General features: G+C 37.9%; 1 protein-coding gene across 1 annotated transcript; it reads left to right on the top strand.

Annotated features, from left to right (window-relative positions):
* The first annotated feature begins 1,749 nt into the window (after nucleotides 1-1,749).
* LOC110472615 (granzyme A) lies at nucleotides 1,750-23,588 on the top strand. Its single transcript, XM_085566437.1, is given in 6 exon segments — nucleotides 1,750-1,907; nucleotides 2,622-2,766; nucleotides 4,437-4,477; nucleotides 4,480-4,574; nucleotides 5,237-5,509; nucleotides 6,282-23,588. Coding segments are annotated over 6 exon segments (774 nt in total). The 5' UTR covers nucleotides 1,750-1,846; the 3' UTR covers nucleotides 6,441-23,588.
* The last annotated feature ends 16 nt before the right edge of the window (nucleotides 23,589-23,604 follow it).

Consider the following 23,604-nt stretch of genomic DNA (forward strand, 5'->3'; position numbering starts at 1 on the left):
CTATTTACTTGTAAAACATCTAGGAACATTTACTAATGTTTTATTCCAAGTCTTTCAAAGAAATTTTCCTTGAAAACAGATCAGGCAAACATATGATGATACGTACTAAACCTCTTTTTACTGGCCATTGCACCTCAAATAGGACCATCCAAGGATGAATCATTTTAGCACTACAACTTTAAGCATGTCTGAGCAGGATTTTTGCTCACAAGTGTTCATCCTGATCATGTGTCTGCATAGTCCTGACACAAAACAGCCTCAATATGATAAGAGTGCCAATTAAAATAGCAGAAATCAGACTTTGTCAAAAAGGTTTGACTGATAAAAGAAAGAATTGTACCTATGATACCTGGTGATATTGTGTTCCGGAGAACAGTGTAAAAAAGAACATCAGTGCTACAAAGTGATTATAATTACAGGGGATGTGCTAGTAATGAGGAGAAAAATTTAAGAAAATTAAATCTTGGTACGTTTTAACAGTGCATGGAGCTGCCACCTTGTCACATACATGACTGTGTCTAAGCAAAGACACATCCGTGACAAAGAGCTCCACAGTCTACAAAATTAGATCTATACCCACTTCTTCATAAAAATTACCAAGTTATCCTCTGTCTCAGAAGGGAGAGCAACAGCAAATTTGAGCAAGGGCTCCCAGAGTCTTCTACAGGTGAAACTCACATAGTGCTAGGCCAACAGAGCTCAAGATATGATACAGGAAGAGCCCAGAAGATTTCTGCAAGCTCTTCATTGTGGACTCCTTTCTGCAGGTTGCTTGTTATGAGGCTCAAGACTTCAAGAAACATTCCATTCTGTGTGACAGTGACATTTCACTAGTTATAGAATATATAGGTTATAGAATAGTTGATACACCAAATGACTTAATATTGATGCAAGTTATTTTTATTATTTGGGTGTATATTTGTAAGGGAGAAAGTGTGCCTTTACAAGAGAATCATAGAGTATCCTGAGTTGAAAGAAACCCCACAAGGGCCATTGAAGTCTAACTCCTGGCTCTTCACGGGATGCCTCAAGAATCACATCATGTGCTTAAGAGCATTGTCTGAACATGTCTTGAGCTCTGTCAGGCTGGTGCTGTGACCACTGCCCTTGGGAGCCTGTTGCAGTGCCCAACCACCGTGATTTTTCAGGACTCAATTCAGTTGCATAAAACTCAGTATTTAATCACATTTGAGATACTCTGGGCTTTCCAGACACAGACACAGAGCTGGCAAATCTGGCACAGAATCTTCAGAAGACTGACAGCCTTCTGCACCAGACCTAAAACACTTTAAGACACTTTAAATATCATTATACCCTTAGCAATAGCCCATGAAACCACACTCAGTGCTTTATGAACGCAAATCTAATGACACAGGATCAGATCCTGAAATGAGAAAACATCAGATTCCTTGGCCCTGAGGGTCTCCTGAGCAAAAAAGATCTTTCATTAAAGGGGAATGGACTGGAATTCATGTCTGACCTGGAAGCCACCGGAGGTGTCTGGAATGAAACTATACAACTTCATGTGTACAACTGAATCAGCCTAAATATATGTGAGCTGAGTCCCACTGTGTTTCACCCCTATACATCAGTTCTCTGCAAATGCTACAGACAGAACACAAAGTGGGGTACAGCCTGTCTTCACACCACAGCAGATGACGCAAATTCTCAGTAACACTTCTGCTGTAAGGTACATCGTTGGGGAGGGTTTCTGTCTTTGTCGTGGTTACCCCCTTAAGAGGAAAAACAAAACCCACATCCTCTTCATTTATGTATATATATATAGATAGATTGGTAGGTAGAGATATAATAAAGAGTGAATAAGAAGGAACATCAGACAGATATCATGGGTGCTTTCCTCCCTTGGTACACCTTCACCACTGTCATTCTCCTTGTAATTCATGGAGGTAAGTATGCAGTTTAATACTTTTGAAGGTAAATCCTGATGTACAGAATTCTAGTTAAGCTAACATGTATAATGTAAATTAATTAGTCATAATTATTATTTAAATTCTTATAATTACTTCCTCTCCACTGTCTGCATGCCTTTGATCTTCCACACAAACAAAATAATTTCTGAATGGATAGTCTTAAGTAAAGCTGCAAAGTCCAAGCTGTTTGGAGTTCTGAGTAGAGAACATAATTATTATTATGTGAAAGATGATTATCTCATCTTTCTCTCCAGAGCCATACACAAACTGCTTATTTTCTCTGTTTCTGGAAAACAGATTCACATAATGTGGTATACACTACATAGTCCAGTTTCCATGCACAATATTTATGATATGGGAGATCGGAGGTTGTTATTCACAAAGAAAGCTAAGAAATTAACCATATCAATAGTCTTCAAGAAAAGAAATCTGTGCAAAAGCAGCAAAACTTTGGTGTGGGGTTTTTGCCCAAGCTCATCCCACTGATCTCATTTCAGTATTATTGAAATGTAATGAAGTAATACTGTTGAACAGTTTTAAAATTCTACCCTGAAGACCATCATTGTGACATATATGCATACTTGTGTGCCTGTATGCTTTCTAATTACAACAGCCGTGTTTTCTAAGAGACTTGGAATGTCTTACAGTATTTGTTAGCTCAGCTGTGTGTCTTGTGGCTTACTTTTTTAGGTTTGTGTGTGGATATTATCGGAGGATATGAAGTAGAACCACACTCGAGACCATTCATGGCCCAAATCAAGGGATCTGAAGGAATTATTTGTGGAGGAGCTTTAATTAAGGAAAACTGGGTGTTAACAGCTGCACATTGTAAGGTGTAAGTTCTTACTCTGATTCAGAGATTGTCCTTAGTGAGTCTCTGATACCCCTGCTCAAGCAGGAGAATTAGTATCTCTGGTAATTTTATACATTTATCATGACCATAATCATGTTCTGATTACTATGCTTTATAGCTTCTATCAGCAAGCTTGTTATAGTGAGTAAAAAAATACTACAAAATATACTGATCTCCACTGTTTCTGAAGAGATAATGTGCATTAGCATAGAATAGCAACACTGAAGCAGTGATTTGAGGGAAAGTTTTATTCCTGTTTTCTCAGTCAACCTAGTACACTAGATGAGAGGAGTGTCCATTCTAAACTGCTGCTCTGAGAACAAAAGTAAATTCTTGTAATTTTATTCTGTAAGAGATATGCAGTTCACCACAGACAGAGACAGCACATGGTTAACACAAGAACAAAAATCCTCCGAACAGATGACAGGAGACACAAGAGATATCTGCCTTAGTTGGTATGTTAGCTTGCCAGCCATTCTTTCTTCTCCTGCCCAAATCAAGATGCAAATGCATATTTGTCTCTACTAAGTCCTTCAGCAAGGCAAGAAGTGAGTTTTGAATTACACATCCCACCCCTACTTGCTTTTGTGGGGAGGACAGAAGCTGCTGCTGAGTCAGACCTCACTCAGGCTCTGTCAACAGCCTGACCAAGACCAGTGAGCCACTGGACTCTGCTAACTTCAGTGAAATGTCCTTGTTCAGACAGGGAGATCTGTGGGACCTAAAAGAGGGCACTGGGCCCAAAAGCTGTGTATTAACAGAAGGTGAAGAATGTTTCCAAATGAGATTGCATTTAACAGAAAATACAATTATTTATTAACTTAATGATGGCTCAGTCAACAGACAGCTCTCAATAGATGAAGAAAAGGAGCAACCACTTTCCTAGGGTTGCATTTTCCACAATAAGACATGAATGAGTGCCAACATACACATCTCCTAGAATATTCTCCCATTCAACTATAAGAATGCATTGTTTGCCCAAAACCAGCTGCACCTGTGGTCAGTTAGGGGGTCAGTTAGTTACCTGTGGTCTGTTTGACCTGTTTAGCCAAGGAGTGGTCTCTGGTCTCTGGTCTCTGTCAGAGAGCCACAGCCAGCACAGCTCTGCCACCACTTGAGGATCTTGTAAGTACGGGAAGTTGCAGAAAAACCTGGAGAAGAGGAATGAGCTGTGTCTCACACAGATTCAGAAAATGGTGTTGAAATCTGTTAGAGTAAAGTAATGATACATTTCAATACAGTCAGGATATCTCTGAACTAACAGTGCTGCAGCCTATTTTCCTAAATTTTCAGCACAAATTACAGAGGGCACAGTTGGTGAGACAAGTACCCACAGCAAATCTGATGCATCCACCAGTCATTCAGTTCCCAAAAGAAAATGACAGGGACAGATCAGAGTCAAGTACCTGAAACTTTTCTGTGTTCCTAGGAAAATGAAAATAAGATAGTATGAATTTTGATTCACTGAGTCATATTTTTATTTTTAGCTGTTGTATGAAGAGTGTAATCTTAGATATTTCTAAATTACTGTTGCTTTTCAGGCACAGGAAAAGAGACTGTAGCAGCTGGTTATTATAGCACCACATTAACCAGCAAAAAAATTTAGGGTTACATCAAAGTGAATCCAAATAACTATGTAGTCCTCTCCTCAGGAAAAAAAGCAAAGTTATTCTTGGAGCTCATTCATCAAAAAAAGAGAAGAAGAACAGCAAGTTTTTCAGATTGCAAAAGACATTCCTTATCCATGCTACAATCCCAGTACCAAGGAAAATGACATTATGCTGTTGCAGGTATTGACTTATATATATATCACTTGTAGAATATACACACTACACTGAATCATTTTCTTCTTCTCATCTATGGAGATGAGCCAAGAGAGTTTCTGGTGGCTTTTTTTCTGGGGTGATATAGTCTGGTCTACTAATCCAGCAGCCTGGGGAATTGGAGATGCACTTGTAACTAAGGCAATCAGCAATTTCTGTAATGGTTGCCACAGCTAGTATACAAATTCTGGAGCTTGATCAAGCTATTTCAGTTTCTGGCTTTTCCAAAAAGCAATAAAAATTCAGGCAGATAAAACACTTGGTTAAAAGCACTAACATTCTGTCTGGAAAAGAGTTCTAATTTAAAATGTCTGACTTTTCTGATCTTAAATTTTGCCAGCACCAGTAATTACTGTTATTTTGTCTTCTAAATGGTCTAAGAGACAGAGAAGTAAAATAAGATGTTTTTTAGACCTAATAGATCAGCAGAAGGTAAGTGGGTTCTCATGAGACAAAGAATACTCATTTTCCTCATTCTTACATTGATGACATAAATACTGTTGCAAAGAATTGCGGAATCTCAGAAAGGGATTGCATTAATTACCATAATGGGAAAGATCCAATGGATAATATGCAAGGGCCTCAGTTAGACTCTGTGCCATAATATCTATTTTCCATATTTTCTACAGCTTCAGGGAAGAGCCAAACTTAATAAAGCTGTGCAACCAATCCCCCTGCCTCCCTCAGATGATGATCCCAAACCAGGAACAGTTTGCACAGTAGCAGGATGGGGTTTGACTGGTAATCGTCGAGGCAAGTTCCCTACTGCCCTGATGGAAGTCAATATCACTGTCATCAGGAGAGAAATATGCAATGATAAAAATCATTATAATGGCAAACCTGTCATAACAGAGAACATGATATGTGCAGGGGCTAAGAATGGAGGAAAGGATTCATGTAATGTAAGTATATTTACTGTGACTGCATAAATTGTATAATAACAACAAAATATAATGTACCAGCATTATACATTTATAATCTATCTCTCTTAAAATCAATGAGGAATTTTATCAAATATAAGTGAATTTACCAAGGCTTGTTCTTCTAAGCCTTAAAATCAAAACTCAAGAGTAAATTCACCTTCACAGCCATTTGATATTGTAGTTGTATCCAGGCATGACAGATAGCTATCCTCATCTTCAATAAAATTAGTTTAATACTAAAATGTCCACAAAACAGCTTATGGGTCCATTCACAAATAGCTGATCTCAGTGGAACAACTTATTTGATGTAAGAAAACTTTGAAATAGGTTTTGCTGATAAAAAGCATTTTGACTGGGTCCCAAGTCAAATACACAACTGTGTAAGAACTACCACATATTAAAAGATTTAAATATTGCATTTTAAAAGGCATAAATTTCTGGAGACTTACACTTTCCATGAGGAAAGTTTTCAGCTTTTTTTCTTTATTTTCAAAGAGATTAATTCTTCCTTAGCACTGAGCTAGATTCATTCTCCATGACACATACTTGAAACATTAGATTGAATTCTATGACACCTTTCTTTTTCATTTTTCTGGATGTCAGAAGTCTTAATTTCCAAGAAAGAAAAAATTATCCTTAATAACATTGGCTACAATTTTACTTTCTCCATTCTAACTAGTGAAAATTTTATTTAAGGGAAAAGTTTTTGGCTTTTGTAGATTTGATTGACTATGTTTTCCATTTTTTCTAGGGGGACTCTGGTGGACCTTTAAGATGTAATAATATTATGAGAGGCATCACTTCATTTGGGAAGCTGAAGAAATGTGGCTTTGCTGGTAGCCCCGGTGTCTACGCTCGACTCACAAAGCGACACATTGAGTGGATAAGGAAAACCATAGGTGGGGCTTAATAGTTTGGGTTTGGGCCACATGTAAATGAAATGGGCTTTTAAAAACAGCTTCATTAGTCTGGTAAAAGAGGTATTCTCATGCTGAATTTTGGCAGCTTGATGGAGTTCTGCTACAACACCATTTATAGCTTATACTATCAAGTATGGAGTCATTGGGGGTATTTGGGACTGAGGATTCCAGCAGCCCTGTAGTGAATGTTCACACAGAGCTCCACATGGACTGGTATTTCAAATCACAGATCTAATCCTTGTTTGGGTTCTCACTCCTTGTTCAGTATATATAGCACTCTTTTGTACCAGGACTTCTGCATCTTCTGATGTTAGTGGTGTGCTAGGTACAGACACCTAAAAAACTTCATTCCTCTGCAGCAAAGCTCTTGGTTTTATAGGTGTAGTGGATTGCTAAGCTTCAGAAAATTAAGTTGTAGCAACTTTGCAATATAAGTATTAATTTTCTGACTCTCTTGTATTTGAAACCTCTAGATTTTATCCCTTTATGTACTTTGCATTTAATAAAGCAATGGCAATAAAAATCTACTGCTTTCAGCTGTCAATTTATGTGGAAAGCTCTGTGTTTTGCAACATAGATAGCCTATGCACTATCTGTAGGATCTGTTTACTATCTGGGCAATGTTCCATACATGTTAAATTTTTGCAAAACATACCAAAAGAAACAGCATTGTATTTAAAAAATCTTCTGAAAACCCATGCTTCAGAGAAATGACATGACTGTATCAATATGATACTGCTGATAATATGAAGCACTCTTAATTTTTTGATGCCAGTACTGCTGCTTCAGGCATGCAGTGAATTTTTAGGTGCTTCAATTTGTCAAGTAGCAAATTGACCTCTTGAGAAAAATGTTTCTGCCTGCTTCTGTATTAACAGACATGGGCATTTTCAGTGCCATGAGCACCTCAAAAAGGGCTTGGATTTATTTTCTGTTCCTTCAAGAGGTTTTTGCTTGGAAGTAGACATTAGCTAAGAAAAAACAGGCAACATTCAAATGTGGACATTTTTTGCATTGATTTTAATTTAAAAATTGTTGCTCTGTCCAGCCTAAACAATTAAGCACTACCTACAAGAACAATGAGAAAGCACAAACTAAAACTTTTGCACAACTGCCTTTACCTGATCTCATTAAGAAGAGACAGTAGTTTTCTCACAGAGAAGTAAGGAAGGGTGAAGATAAAGAAGGCCTAGACTACAGGGATCTCTACTGGAAGTTTTGATGATGAAAAAACATCTTTTTTTCTCTTTATTACAAAACATTACACAGTCAAAATTTTCCACATTTCTATTCTTATTCATAAATGTTTTTTCTCACTCTTGGATGAACATACAATATGCACACACAAAGGGACAAACACAAAAGCAAAGCAAGAGAAGAGAAAAATATTCTCAGGCAAATAAGATTGCATCAGAGAAACTGAGAGGAGAATTTGGCCCACTGACTGCTACCAACACCTAAAGCAGTCACTTGATTCTGTCTTTAAAAACACAGGAAATAAGACATTTCAGACCTTTTTTATTCTCGCAAACTACCTGCTTAGGCAAAAACTAATTCTAAAAACCTTCAGGAAACAGAAAGGTCCTCATCAACTGTCGCTGTGGGACACGTGAAAGCACAACGCAGACCACCTGCTGCTTGCAAGGTAAAAAAGGGACGTTTATTATCTGACTCTGTCTTTTATACCTTCCCAAGGGTGACATTGGATTGGAGAGTGAATGGGCCACCTCTCCAAAGACATTGGACAAACCACCAGTACATCAAGTGTTCTCCACCCCCATAAAAGAATGTAAACAATACGTTGTTTACAGAAATTGTGTGGGAAAGTTCTCCAAAGGAATGTAAACTCAGAAGGCTTTAGGAAGTCTTAAGAATCAGGGTGACAATCAACCTGTAGAACTTTCACCTTTTCCATACATTAGTCTTACTTCATTTCTTTGCTCATATTTTCACTGCCTTTCTTTCATCTTGCTGTTGCATTATTTCATCATTCTGCTTCCTCTTCAACCTGATTTTTTTTCCCCAAAATTCATGAACAGCACCCTTGTCGGTGGTAAATCCTGTTGCAGAATTCCTGAGAGCGAGAGGGCATGATTTATGTCTGGAGTGAGAATTGAGCTACCCCTCAGACTAGGCCTCTGATAAGTGGACTTGGTGGGGCCTGGAAGCCTTTGAATTTAGTAAGAATTTAGTTGTGGCGCAGTTAGAAATTATGTTAAGGTAACTACAAAGTAATGAACTATCTGAGTGTGAATTAGGGTAGAACTGCAGTGTGAAAAGCCTGAACACCTTAAGGCAAAGGTAAACACTGTTGGCTTGCCAATCAGAGTGCCTTTGTAAACTGTAAACTATATGGAAGTGTATATAAACTGCCATCCTCTCACTAATAAATGAAGAACGTAGCATTAACCGTATTGGTTCGAAGTGTGTTCTGTCCTGTCCAGCTTTCCTGTCTTATGAGGACCCTGAGTTCAAAATCCCTCTCAAATCCTGTGTCCTGGGTTGACTATATGATGTTTGTATCCCCAGTCGTCTGTTCTGTTTGTGCTGAATAATAGTTTTGCACCATTAAGACTTGTTCCAGGAGTGTAGGGGGGGAGAAGAAGCGCAGAGTTTGTTTTCAGAAACTCTCCCACCCCCTCCTCCACATTCCCGCTCCTGGGCTGTGCTGTCTGCAGCCGGACAGACAGAGCTCTCCTTTGCTTTTAGTTAGTTTTAGCTAGCCGAGGTGAAGAAGTTCCCTGGACTGGTTTTTTCCTTTCTTTGGCCCTGCTCAGCCCTGCTCTGGATGAACACCGGAGCAGCAGCAGCAGCAGCAGCACCTGTGCCCCACCGCGCCGGGCCGGGGCCGCGGCGTTTCCAGCACCGGAGGGGCTGCTCGGAGACCGAGTGAGCCGAGCTGCACCCGTGGAGGGACTTTCTGAGTTTGTCCCTCTTTTGGAGCAGCAAGAGGTTTTATTGTTTCATATTGTTTAGATTTTCTTCTTTAATAAATGGTTTCTTCCACTTTTCTCCAAGGAGGTATTTTTCCCAAACCAGTTAAAAGGAAGAGCCGATTGCATCTACTTCCTAGGGGAACCCCTTTGGGGGTTCTCTCCCAAATTTTCTCTAAGCCAAGACATCCTGTAACTCAGTATTCCTCCATTTTCCAGATGATTGTTCTGAACCAGATGTTGGAGAACCTTAGCGATCAGGAAGGATAGGTTCTGACCAAGAACCTATGAAGAAATGTGCAACAGAAAAATGTGCAGCCTTCCTCTTTAGGAACTACCCCAAAACACTTTAAAAACGTAATTTTTTTAACATGGATGTTTTTAGTGAATTGTGTAAAATAAATCTGTAGAGTTGGACTTACATGGTAAAAACAAAATTTCAACCTCCGTCACTACTGCCATTACTGCAGAAATAAGAAGTAACGAGAGCAAGAGAGAATTGCCTTTATGAGCCCATTCACCACTATGGAGTGGAACCCACACTAGTTAAGAAAAATGCTGTGGTAATTTGATGTAATTGTTTTCTTCTCAGTCTGGCTGTATAACACAATTGGAGGGAAGTAACAGGTATAAACTGCATTAACACAAACTCACATAACATATATGTAGATAGCATCAAGTCAAGTCATATAGGGACAGAACAGGGCACTGTCCACTAGGCTTAGTGCTTTTGTGTGTGGGAACAAATGGGTTCCTCAGTCATTATATTCCAGACAATTGTTTTCTTGTATTGATGTAACTGAGAAGAAAGACACATGTACTGTATGAGCAATGAAGTTTTTCTTCAGGCAAAAATTATTTTTGACCTGAAATTTTGATTCCATATGTTGTACAGTGCCTCACCTGGGACTGGACTGTAGGGATGAAAATCTGATTTTAGTCAACTTAAATTCTCTTAAACCTATGTGCCACCCCTAAAACTCAGCTTTTAGTGGATACAGAACACAGATGAAGAACAAGCTGACTTCTTAGAAATGGGTTCTGATTTCTGTCTCATCCTGGGCATAAGCAACATACCAGCCATGTAACTGGCAATGAGCTAAAGGAATGCCATATTCTACAGGGAGGAAGTCAGGATTTCAAATTATGACCAAGACTTCATATGTTAAAACCTTTGCACTGACAGAATGAGGAAGCTTGCCAGAACATGGTCAACTTTCAGCAGCTTCTCACTCTGCACATTCAGAAAAAAAGGACTAGAATATACATCTAATTTCACTTCAAATTAGTTACAGTCCAGAATGCACACTTAGATGTCTTCTTAGACATGGTCACATAATGGATGTACAGATCACACAAATAAGGTCCTCTCATAGTTAAGGGTTTTTGAAATCAGTGGCTTCTCCCACTTTTATGTATTATGCTTATATACATCTGGGGCAATACAGCTTGACTAGTCAACAATGAACAGTAAGTGACTAAGATATGAGAAGTTCTTAGGCTGAGAAACTTTCTTATTTTGTCACTTCAGCATCCAACACAATGTGCATAGTTTCAGTATTGGTCGGGTCCTTCCATGCTGCAGCCTCCCATCTTGTGTCATGCACCTCCTCCTATACTGGATGTAAATTATATAAATATCATTTAGATGCTGCCAAAGGAAAGAGATAATTTCTGCAAATAAAAATGCATGAGACAAGCGACTTATTCTACTCATTTTTTAACATTCAAAATGGGGGGAATATGTATTTAATATTCCTTAAAATCTTTTAAATTATTTAAAATACTGTTTCAAATATTTAAATCAGATTCTGTTTGATAAAATCTCCAGAAACAAACTCATTCATATTAGAAGATAGGCACAGAATAAGTTATTTCCCATACTTAGACATCAGCTTCTTGATAGCAATTTCTGAATTGACAGCCAATACTACCATTTTCTGATCTGCTTTAAGACCACATGACATGACATGAGAAGCCAGGAACTGAGTAGCAGGTTTATTGCAGTCTCTTACTAGGTAAAACAGACGAGTGGTCTCAACCTTCCAGAACTAAAATTAGCAACCACATGACTTGTGAGCAGCACAAGATGAGGTTTTAAAAATCATGTGAACCAAAGACATGATGGCTTCACATTCATTTACAGAGATAACTTATGCCCCTGTCTATCTCTTTTCATGCATTTGACCACAGTGCAATTTTCCACAGAATGTTCTAGTCCCCTAATATCCTAATCTTTCCCAGCTACAGGAAATATTCTAAATAAATTTCTAGTTGTAAAAAGAAAATAAAAGAAAGGAATCCAAACAATCAAGCTTCTGAGCTTAGAGGACTTTTAATATAAAAATGTAAGAATGAATCCTTACCCCTTGCCTCTGATCATTCTTAACAATGAAAGCAAAGCTCCAAAGGTGTTTGTAGGTAGAACACAATGAATAGCACTACTGCTCGGTATCTGAATAGCTTCTGAGGCCCAATCCTGACAGCCTTACTTAGCTATTAGCAGTCTTCAAGTCTTGCAAGACAAACATTATGTCAAAGTCCAAGGGTATTTTTCCCTGTGAGCACTAAATAAAATTCACAATACAGTGACCCCTGCACTGTTTGCTGGCAACCAGAATCGAACTGGTACCCTTAAGAAATGAACTAACAGTTGTGCTTGGCCCAAATAGCATGCTCCTTTAACTATGTCCATCTGAATTCTTAATTTGTTTATTACATAACTATGCATAAGAATAAAATTATTATGCAATTGTTTGTATTTCAAATCACTGTCAAATATAGTTGGTGGGTTTAAGGAAAGGAAACTATTAAAAATCCAGTTAAGACATTTTCCTAATTATGCTAGTTATCATTACAATTATGAAAACAATAAGCAATTCCCTGTAAATAATTTCTATTTAATTATATATTTAACCTAGAACTCTAGGAGAATTTAAACAGATTCTATATGACAAATTAGGTGATACACAGAACAAGGTAGACCCCTGAATTGGTCTGTGCTCATCATAGTCTTTGAAAGATTCATGGCAATATACATTAATTAGAATGTGGTTACCAATGGGGCTGCTAAGGTAATGTAAAATTTATTGCAAGAACCAAAGATAAAAGCAGGACCTAACACTTTATGCTCATGCTTTACACAGATTGGGTTTCTTCCATGTTTGCTATTATTATCAAAATATACATTACATTATTCTTCAGAATTAGGATGTTTTTCCTTTAGGGCAAGACAAGCTACTAACATTTCACATAATAGACTGATAAGGAAATTTTGTTATTTTAAATACATTGTACTGTCCTGTGCCATGTTTCTATTGGAAGACACATAGTTTAAATTATTTAATGGGCTGAATACATTAATTACTGGCTTTCAAGAAAAAGAAGTTACAAGAATGAGCTCAAATAACTGTTACTGAAAAGCTTTGTTGCTGTGCATGCTCTCCAAAGACCCATATTGTTTTCACAGACAAGACATCCCATCCTCTGCAACAAAAATGAACCTATCCTGATCTGAGCTCAGGGTTATATGCAAAATTCTCCCTTTGTGACCTATAAAATAAAACATGTACAAAAGAAAAGGAAAGATACATCTGAATTTTACATTGATTATGCCAGTCATCTTCACCACCCACATTATGGCTTATTCCACTTTACTTCAGCAGAGAAACATGGTGCATAGGATGTGGGAAGCTATCATCCTTTTACATCATTTGACTGTTTTTGTATTTATTAGGAACTGAAGGAAATATATTCTTAATAGGGAGTAGGCTTTAACTGTCTGCACAACTTTGAGGAGATACTTCTGCCAAAGGGACACACTGAACCTGAACTATTGTTCTCCATGCATTCACAATGTCAGTCTCATCTGAGTTTGGTAACATCTTTCACTGCTGAGCTTTTCCATCTGACTGCACAGGCCCTGCAAACAGTTTGCAGCAGCTGATCCAACAATAATGAGATGCTCTCTCCAGCTGCTCACTTATTACTGTTAAAGAGATCTTTTAACAGTGACTCCACTAAGTCATTTAGTGGAATTGTGTTTTGAGTTTTTCTGCAGCTGTAGTACATCTTGGGAGCTACACACAGAAAACAGAAACCTACCCAGTCTAGCAGCACAAAGAATGTACCAAACTCATTAATGCAGTTGTACAAAAATCTCACCCACAAGCAGACACTGAATTTGAACTGAAGGTAGAAAGAGTCTGGAATTAAATTGAGACTCCTGAGAGCTGCATTTACCTCATTCTTGTATCTTGAGATACAAGACTTCTTGTATCTTCGAGAGCTATGCCAATGCCAGAAAACACATGAGGTTTTTAGGCCCATGGCAGCAAAATAAATTTGAAGCCTTTTTCTTTGAAGTTACTGGACTTGTCTTTGCTGGCTGGATAGTTACTGACAATCACACTGGTAAGCTAAACCCCCAGTCTTCTAGGTAGTAGTTTCTAAAGCAGATCAGATAAACCACATCCTAAAAGGAAGCATGAAAGTAAGAAATCATGTGTGACCAGCTAAAATGAATGTCAGCAACCAGTGTCATCCTACTTGTACCTGAGTTCTCCATGAACACAAAAGAATGGTACTCCTCTAGCCCAAGATACTGTAAGGATAAACTTGTGGGGAACTGTAAAGCCCTCTGAAATGGTGGTACATGATGAAGGCCCACAGGACTGTTGCCAGTGCAAAGTCTGTTCTTAATTTGTGAAGCTGAGTGGCTCTCTGGAAACACTATGATTAAATGCAAATACCTGCTGTCTTGCTGCTGAGCTACATGAGTTCCTGCTAAACTCTTTTACTTGAATTTCAACACCACTAAATTATTTCAGCAGAGATCAATTTTTTAGCTTTGTTCCTTCGCAAGTTATTGAAATGTAATCTTTATCAATATTGAGGAGTGAGATTTTAAAACTCAGTGAAATTTTTATGCTGTGTCTGTTCAGTGTCTGTAACGACTTTGAAGGAAGATGTTGAGTTGTAATCTTTGGAAGCACCCAAAACTATCCACAACACTGATTGAAATTTGATTAATATTTTAAGTCAAAAAGCAGTGAAGGGCACTAGGGAGAAATCAGACAGGTTGAAATTATTCATTTACATGGCTTTTGAGTGGAGTTTTCTGGGTTTCTTTCATTGTTTCAGTACCATGTTCAGGTCAGGAAATTTTCAAAGCAATTACATATTTTGCTTGCATGTATGTTTTCATTGATCTACAACAACTTTCCTAAGGAGAGGACATTACATCCAAAATTATTCTTTTTATTTTTTCCTTTTATAGTAAATTACCCTCATAGTTCTATCAGAAGTATCTCAAAAACTGGTTCAGTGCTATAAAAAAGTTACTATCTTTCAGTTGTCATTCTGTTCTGGATATGCTAAGTGACAGTCAGCCTTAATTACTAATGTGCTCAACTGGTGCTGATAGGTCTTCATTCTTAGCTGGGGTCTTCAGCATTTCCAGGAGGCTTAAAAAATTAAATTCAGTTACAGTTTGTCACATGGTTTCTGTGGGTGTAAAACTTACATGGTTAAAAGTGTCTGAGGTTGACTTAGAACCATCTAAGTCACAATCATCCATCGCAGTATTTATTCTGATCATATTTTGATACATCCACATTTTTTTTCAATATTCAATTGCTATAGTAGCTTATTAGGAGTCTTCATAAGCAGGAATATGTCTGTGTATCAATGGTATGGTCTTTTCTGTTTGTGAATAACACCAGAGACAAGGAGACTTAATAATAGCAAGAAACAACCTCTGCATATGGTGTAGCCCTACAACACCACAGAACAACACAGAGCTATAAAGAAACTCCATTTTCTCTGACAGGGCGCAAGGGAAACACACTGCACCACATTTCTTCACAGCAAAATCCTTTGTTAAAGCACAGACATGTCTAAATAACACATGGAGATTTGGTTTAGACATCATTTGAAAGCTGGTTCAGTATCATTACATCATGAGATGCAAAAGCAATAATATTTGGTTTTTATTGCCTAGAAGGTCATCAGCCAGAACACACTGGAGGCCACCTGGCATTAAACACATTCAACCCTGGCCTAGTCAGCCTCAGAAAGAGGTGGAAATACATATCCTGCACCTGGCATGGCTTTAGGAATTATAGGAAAGAATCCCATCATAAAAACAAGTCATTTCCCAGAAGTAATTTATAACTCAGTCTTATTAAGTCAGCCTTTACAATCCTACAAATCAGGATCGTGTACATTAATACAAATGTGACTGATCTTTTTTCTGATTTTTTTTTACATAAGGTATGTACTTGCAAAACCAGAATTATTTGGCAGATAAATAACAGAAGTACTTGCCATAGAGTTCTGATTAATTGACAAGCATGTGATACTTCCATATTTCATCTGATTTCCAGGAAGGCCTTATCCCATCGTCAGTTCACTGGGTAGCAAGATCAAGGAAGAAATGTAATTTAAAATTCTGCTTTCATTTTCAGAAGGGCTTAACATACATCATTCAGAGATTTAAAATTTAATCTACAATGCTTAAACAAGCTAGTGAGAAATAGTCCCAGCAGAGTATTATTTACTTAGAAGGCTCATTTAATTATTTTCAATTCTTCAAAGTACAATCATTTTATTGTCCTATCTAAACATGGTAACAACCAATTAGTATAAAGAAGCCCTCAAAACACATCCTCATTTAGGTTGTAATAGCTCCAGCAAACCAAGTTATGCTGCTTTACTACAGCTGAGAACGTGCTCCTCTGTCTCCTAATATTCTAACTCCCAGATGTTTCTAACTCCCAGAGAAGCAGAAGTTTTTCTCTCTAACTCTTACACCTCTCCTCACCCCAATGCTCTGGGAATTTTTCTTCCCCTTCAGCATTCTCTCTGCACTTAGAGTTTTGGCCAAAACTATTATTGCCAGCAAGGAAAGATAGTGAAAATTGTCTGGCTTCTATGCTGTCTCTTCTTCAATCACTTCTGCATGGAGACAGAAGTGGTGGATGAGAAACAACAAACTGCTTCTGAGTCAATCACACATGGTGATGCTGAATGCAGCAAAGTTGCACATCCAGAGAAAATCCTGCTGTTCCTCTCACTGCAGAACCACCCTCAAAGTCAGTGGGAGTTTGCCAAATGAGCACAGCTATATAAAAAGAACATAGCCTAAGTATGCAGACATTTCATCATTTCACCTGCAAATCTGTAATTGCACTTTGGATGATTTTCTCACAATCCATGTGCCAGACACACAAAATTCCATCTTTCATTCCACCTTCTGTAACAAGGACTTTTGACTGCCAAGGGCACCAGGTCATAGCCTAAAAAATAAAAAGAAAATAGACGCAAGAATAGATTAGGAGGTCAGATGGAAGAACAAAGGCATTTTAGCTTGGAGTCTAGCTGTTAAAGTGAACAACAGGCACCCAGAATGTACACTCAGGGCAGTGTAGAATCCCAAAACTCAAAATGCTGCTTCCCTTGCCCTTGTTTCATAGCCTACACTGTCGCACATACCTTCATAAAACTCTATCTTCTCTGCTTGCCTTTCAGAGGCCACAGACCCACACATCAGTACTAGAAGAACCGAGCAGGATAGAGTCTTACTTCCTAAGCCAAGCCATCATGAAGTCTAAGCAAAGTGGCCTACAGGACTTACAAGAGACCTGGTTTCTCCCAGGGTATTTCCAGGATATGTCTAAGGCCCAGAATCTACCTGAAGAAAAGCTTCTCAGAACTCAATTCCACATGATTCAATAAATTTCCCTGACCTTTTAACCCCAGCACTACAATCCAGCCTCAGATACTTTTGGGAGAACAAACAGCTTGTAAATACTGGACTCTCCTGCCTTTTATTACTATTGCTTGACCTGTCTTCCACAGAGACAGGGACTACATAAAGACTCATAAATAATTTCATTTAAAATTTCCTTCTTCAGGTTATTTGTCACCAACAATGGCATGAAAATATGGTCAGGAAGGTAAAAGGTACCTCATATATCAACTTAATTGCAGCAGAAGTAGCTCTCCAAAACTCCACAAATTGAAATCTTTTGCAAACTTGTAATTATTACACCACCAAACTCTTCTATGAAGGTAAATAGATATAAGAAAATGTAATTAATATTATTTCTGTTTGGAAATATATTTATAAAGGCCTACTAATCCAGTATCAAAGCCCTATCAAGCTTATCTATGAAGAGAACTGGTTTTAAAATTAATAGCATGACAAACAGAAGAAACTAATAGACATCAGTAAGATAATTTGAAAACTTGCCTGAGCAATATGCCTTCTTCATATACTTTAACTGCTAAGAAAGGAAGTATGGTTTTCAGTGTCTTTACCCCAAGGTTGTTAGGCAAGATACTCAGTGTACCACCTCTAGACCAAATTGCCAGCAACAGGTTGGCTAGTGACAATTAGAGGTTGCAAATGCTTTGTTTATTTTGACAACATGGTGCTGAGCAACCTGAATCTCACGGTGATGGACAAATCTCACAGTGAACCACTGCAGACGAGAAAAGGCAGCATCCATTTAATGTTAAAGGAACATTAAAAGCAACTTACTATGTTTCTTCAGAAGCAAAACACATCAGAGTGAAACATGTTGGCAGAACAACAATGTTTTAGTAAGAGGAAACACAAAACAACTATCAAAGCACACCCTGACTGACAACAGGAAGGAGCCAAGCAGCCACACCATTCCAGCTGGGCAGAATACCTGTTGTCTCTCAAGTTTCTTTTCCATGAACATAGTCTATGCCACTAATCTATACTCTGTTCAACTGCTGAGCCATTTAATGTAAACTATTTCCTGCTCTTCATGAAAAATCCTTTCACAAGGTAGTTTTTGCCAAAGCCAAATATGACTCCATGACCAACGAGGCAGTGTAAATATGCATTCTACTGCTAAAGGGCTTTCTGGCAAGTTACTACATATTCTTTGGTTCTGTCCCTTCTCTGGATTCGTTTCTCTCTCCCACTCCAAGCTTGACCCTGTTGCCCCAGCTGCTTGTTAGGAACTGGGTTCACTGTTCCAGTATCATCAGTCTACCAAAGGCAGGAAGGAATACTCTGGAAGCACAGCTGCTGTTTATCTCCTAGATACAGCTTTTGCACATTAATATGGGAGTTGAACTGAAAATACTTAAAATAACTTACAATGCATTTTACCATTTTTTGTTACTTACATTAATCCTATGACAAAACAGAGCAGATTCTTGCTGAAATTCACACTTACAACTAGTATGATGAAATAAAATCAGCAAGTTAAATGTAATCCTTCTGGGTATCTGAGAAACAGGTATCTGACATTACTGCAACAGATTTATTTAAGGATTTTAATTATGTTACTAAGGGTTGGTAACTGGAGATTTTCCCACAATGGCTCTTAGAGATTTTTCAGATACATGTTGAAATACTTGGAAGAACTAAAAATGCACACACAAACCTGACCTACTGCAAGAAATGTCATTGTGTTGTGTTTGTATAATGGACTTTATGGTACTGAAATTTATTTATGGATTCATGATGCTGTGCTGTTGGACTATTTTTAACCACAACAATTGCAATGTAATCCCAACGTCAATTGATACTTTGGAGACTTCTACAGCAAAGTTTAGTGTAAGAATGCTGCTCTAATTTTAGTAACAATTAATATTAATTCCATGTAATTTTTTTTCTCTTTGTGCAGTTATTTTAACTCTGCCCTAATATTAGAATTATCTGGTTAATTTCAAACCTAGAAAAATAAATAAATGTTACCTCAACTTAATGTAGTTCACAGGTTGACACTGAATTTTATTGTCTATTTCTGCTCCAACGTTCTTGTTGTTTTCACTGCTCTGGCCAAGAGGGAACGTGAACCAAAGCTATTTCTTACTGCAGTGAGGTTATGCCACTTGGCACTGGCAGGATGTTACACCTGCATCCTTGTAACCTAACCCACACAGTATTATTGCAACTGCATTTTATTAACTGTTTTTTTCAGCTGGTATGCCTGTACCTCCTTGTACCTCTACCTTGCAGACCTCATACAATCACAACCAGAGCACCTTGTGAAGCCAAAATAAATCTACCACTGCTGCTTTTACCAAGAGATACTAGTTTCATTGTGAGTTGACAGTGAAGTCAACCTACCCTTGCTATTATCTTTCTGTTAAAATAAAACAGAACACTAGCATATGATTTTAAAATCACAGAAGCATTCATCATGCACAAGTCTCTCCTCAGACCCTTCACGTGTGAGTCAAAGATCTGAAACAGAAAGTGGGATGAAAAAAAAAATACAAGAGTACTTTTGATTTTTGTCATCTGAGCCCACATACTGAAATGATACTTAAATGCAAAATATTCACTTACTACTAAAAAATACACTCTTGACAATGCAAAGGTCAACCACTCCATCCCTTCTTGGGCTGTAGATAGCAATGACCTGGCCTTTCCTTCTAGAAAGCAAGGAATACACAGCTAGAGAGGTGTGCAACTCTTAACAGCTGTGCTTTGTGTGCATTTGGAAAGACAAATGGAGTCTTGATATGAGTGGAGGGGCCATCTAAATTACATACTGTTTCCCCAGCACAGTCCCACTGGAGACAAAATTATTATTTCAAGCTCAGGCTTTGCACAAAACCAGAGTCACAGTCTCCAAGGCATAGTAAACTTCTGCAAGTGGTGACAGTTTTTTGGAAGGAAGGTAAGAAACAGAGACTGCAGAAACAGGTCAAATTCTCTTTGGCTGCTTTCCTGTCATACAATAAATCTGATGATTTCTGAGATGGGTGAGAGATGGGGGAAGAAGTAAATCACATTTGAAAAAAGACAAGAAAATCAGCTAAAATGAATGGGACATTTGCCTGAGTAAAAGCAGCAAGGTTCTTTCTGGGAATAGATTTTACTACTCACCTGCTCAGAATACAATGATTCCAGCTCCAGTTACAGACAGGTGGCCAAACATGTTTCTCAGCCTCTTTCTAGTTTCAATGTTCCACAACTGCCAATCCAAAACAAACAAGAAATAAAAATTTGACAGCAGGAAGAAAGAAAAATTTATTCCCTTCATCTGTTTACAATTTGGCCACTCCCCAGTTCTGAACTAACATAAGGAAAACTTTAAGCTCATTTATTTCTCAAGTAAGACAATTAATATTTCCAATTTTCAACACCTTATCAGTGATGCAGAAGTCAGACTTAATTGAATGGGTACATACCTGTGAGTTTAAAGCTATTTATTTACACAGCAGCCTTTATGAGTTCATACATGGAAGCACTGTATTTCAGTACCTCAATATTGATGATTCATGACTGCAGCACATAGGGCCAGCTCTTATCTAGGACCTCAGCTATGGTCACACAAAATCCTCTTGTTAGTAGGAGTGTCACATAACAACAGGTACACATATATGTGTATAATCAGACTGAAGGCAAATTCTCAAATGTGAACCTATGAGGAGTGTTTTGAATTGAACTCTAAAGACATTGACAGCTAGAGTGATCTTAGCAAAAGATGTACAAGTAAAACATAACCTGTTCTGAATAAAATAATCTAGTGAGAGTTCCTCTTACTGATGGAAAAATAATCAGATTGTCACTAGAAAACTGAATTCTTAATTCAGTCATCATCTTTTTTTGTTTTAGAAGCTCTATTACATGAGATTACAGTTAATTCTGGATGTCACTAGGTCTGGATATTCAGTAAAGTAGAATATGATACTGGGAAGTGCTACATATGTTTTCAGCAGAGTTCTTCTGTCAACCTTTTCCATTTGTTTCCGTTTTAAAAAAAATAAAAGAAAAAAGAAAAAAATCAATATAAAATAGTTTGGTAGCCACTTTAGCTAAAAATGGGAAAAGAAAGACCAAAAAAAGTAAACTATCTAGTATTTGAACTTTTCCATCACTGATCCAAATGCAAGCCATATTCCTTTTTTATCCAAGCCAGACATGAAATGTGTCTGGAATTGGAATCCAAATCAATGCCTTCAGCGGCTTGTAGAGTTCATCCATTTCAGATATGGGCAGCAGATCCTACAGTGACAGCAAAGAGATTCTCAAGGCTCTAGCCCATCATGTTTAGCTCTAGAAGAAAGCTAGTAAAAATTACTGCAAAAAAACTAGTAGATAATAAGCTGGGGAAAGGGGCAGTATGGTCTGGGGGAGAGACGTATAGAAAAAGATCTATAGGATACTTCTATGAAGCCTTTACTGGCAAGCATTCCACTTACATGAAGGAGAATATCTCTGACAAGCCAAGGTCTTTGTAAGTCTAGTCTCCTCAAATGAGTATGTTTGCACAGCAGCATCTGAATTACACTTTACCCACTATAATTTTTTAATCTCTCACACAGTATTTTACATTGCCTTATCACTCATCCTAATTTCTTCCACCAGAAATGAGGCTCCTTCTCCAACAGATACAGACCCAAAAACACCTTGTGTTTTCTCGTGACTGAGAAAGATATAGGACAGTTTGACAGAAAGACATATGGTGCAGTTTCTCCACCATCTTTGAGTTAATGATTACATTTACGCTGAAGATGGTAGGGGAAATGCAAAAAGTTATTAAGGAAATTCTGCTTCTCGTCTTCAGGGCTTGCTCAGTAAATGTATGATGGGAGTACTGCTTCCATTGTCCCTGATGCTGGGCACATTGCACTTGCAAAACAAATCATTGCAATAATTAGCTTCAGAACACCCTGTTATGTCATGTAGGTCAGAAGCAGATTGTTGTGTGCAACATGTAATACCAAACAAGGACATTCTCATTTTGCATGACCCCTGAAGCACAGAATGTGCTACCATAATCCAAGGTCTGGCATCATTTTTTGGTAACTGAAATTTCTCTGGAGAACAGTTGAATCCATCAGTCTGTTTAATTATAGACCTGACTGTTGCAGCAGAAATAATTTCCATAGACCACTGTTGTTAATATTGTCAATCTTGGGACATACCTTGTGCATTATCAGTGTATATCATACCAACAAACTTTTATCCTGTTCATCTATATACATGGACACTCACAAAGGTATGTTGGAAAAATCTTCCCAGGGACAATTATAAACACATACACATAAATCGTTTGTTAGATCTTAGGAAGTGCTCAAAATCTTCAGACCTGAGGTTTATGTGTGTTCATACATAACTTTTGGAACCAGAGACACCTCTCTTTGGTTTTGCCTCCTCTCCAAAAAGACTTAAGTGAGAATTTAGAAGGTGTCACCCAAACCACAAACTATGTCACTGCTGTCTTCCAAAAAAGGATATTTCGAAGTCCACTCAATGAAACTGCTGCTGTGGCTACTGGCTACTAGATAGCCAAGGATGATTGCTGAAACATTTAACCTGATTTTAGGTGGAGGTAGATCTATTTGACTTGAAAGTTGTATTGATATCTGTAGTTGAAAGAAGCTCTATGAGAGTTATGTCCTGCAGCATTTCCATTTTATGTGAAGGGGACATATCACCATCTTTCTTGAAACACACAGAAGAATTCACAGTCTGTGAAAAAACAACACATTGGAGGAATTAACTTAGAGTAATCATTGCATCAGCCAGTAGTATGAAGCCTCACTTCTTGCTCCAAATGTGTGAATGGCTTCATGGTGGTAACACTCCAAAACTCATTTTGGGTCCCCTCTTGACATCCTGTGTTTAAAAATTCATCACACACAGATCAGTAACACAAAACAGCACCATTTTTTTCTGAGGCCAAAGCCTTTCACACTCTCATTATTTTTGCCTCTACACAGTTCAGAGGAGGCTTGAAAGGCTTAATTTATCCTGGGTAGGCTCAAAACACTAGACACACTGGACTAGGTAGAAACCATATTTCACCAGCTTTTTGAAACTTCCATGCATTCAGTCAGGTAGAGCTGAGATATAGGTTCCAGTATGTTTTATTTAATGATGAATATAAAATATGGTGGTTTTTCTCTTTTTTTTGGCTTATTTTTGCCAGAATTTGCTATAACAGAATTGTTCCTGTGTGCTCTCCCATCCCAAAACCCCCTCATACAGTAATTAATTGTTTTACTCTCTGGGGTTTATTTCCCCCCAGATGTCTGCCCCACTGACACCTAACCACAGGAAAAGGTTTTTAGAACAAACACTCTTTGATCACACCACACTAAGCTCATGACAGCACAGTAACAAGAAACAAAAGCCAATACATATGTGAGAAAGAAGAGTCATCTTTTGTGGTCACTGTCTACATGAGGCTGCAAAGACTCTTCAGCACTATGAAAA

The sequence above is a fragment of the Lonchura striata genome, chromosome Z, assembly GCF_050655825.1.
Source record: "Lonchura striata isolate lonStrDom1 chromosome Z, ASM5065582v1, whole genome shotgun sequence".
In the NCBI taxonomy this organism is placed as follows: Eukaryota; Metazoa; Chordata; class Aves; order Passeriformes; family Estrildidae; genus Lonchura; species Lonchura striata.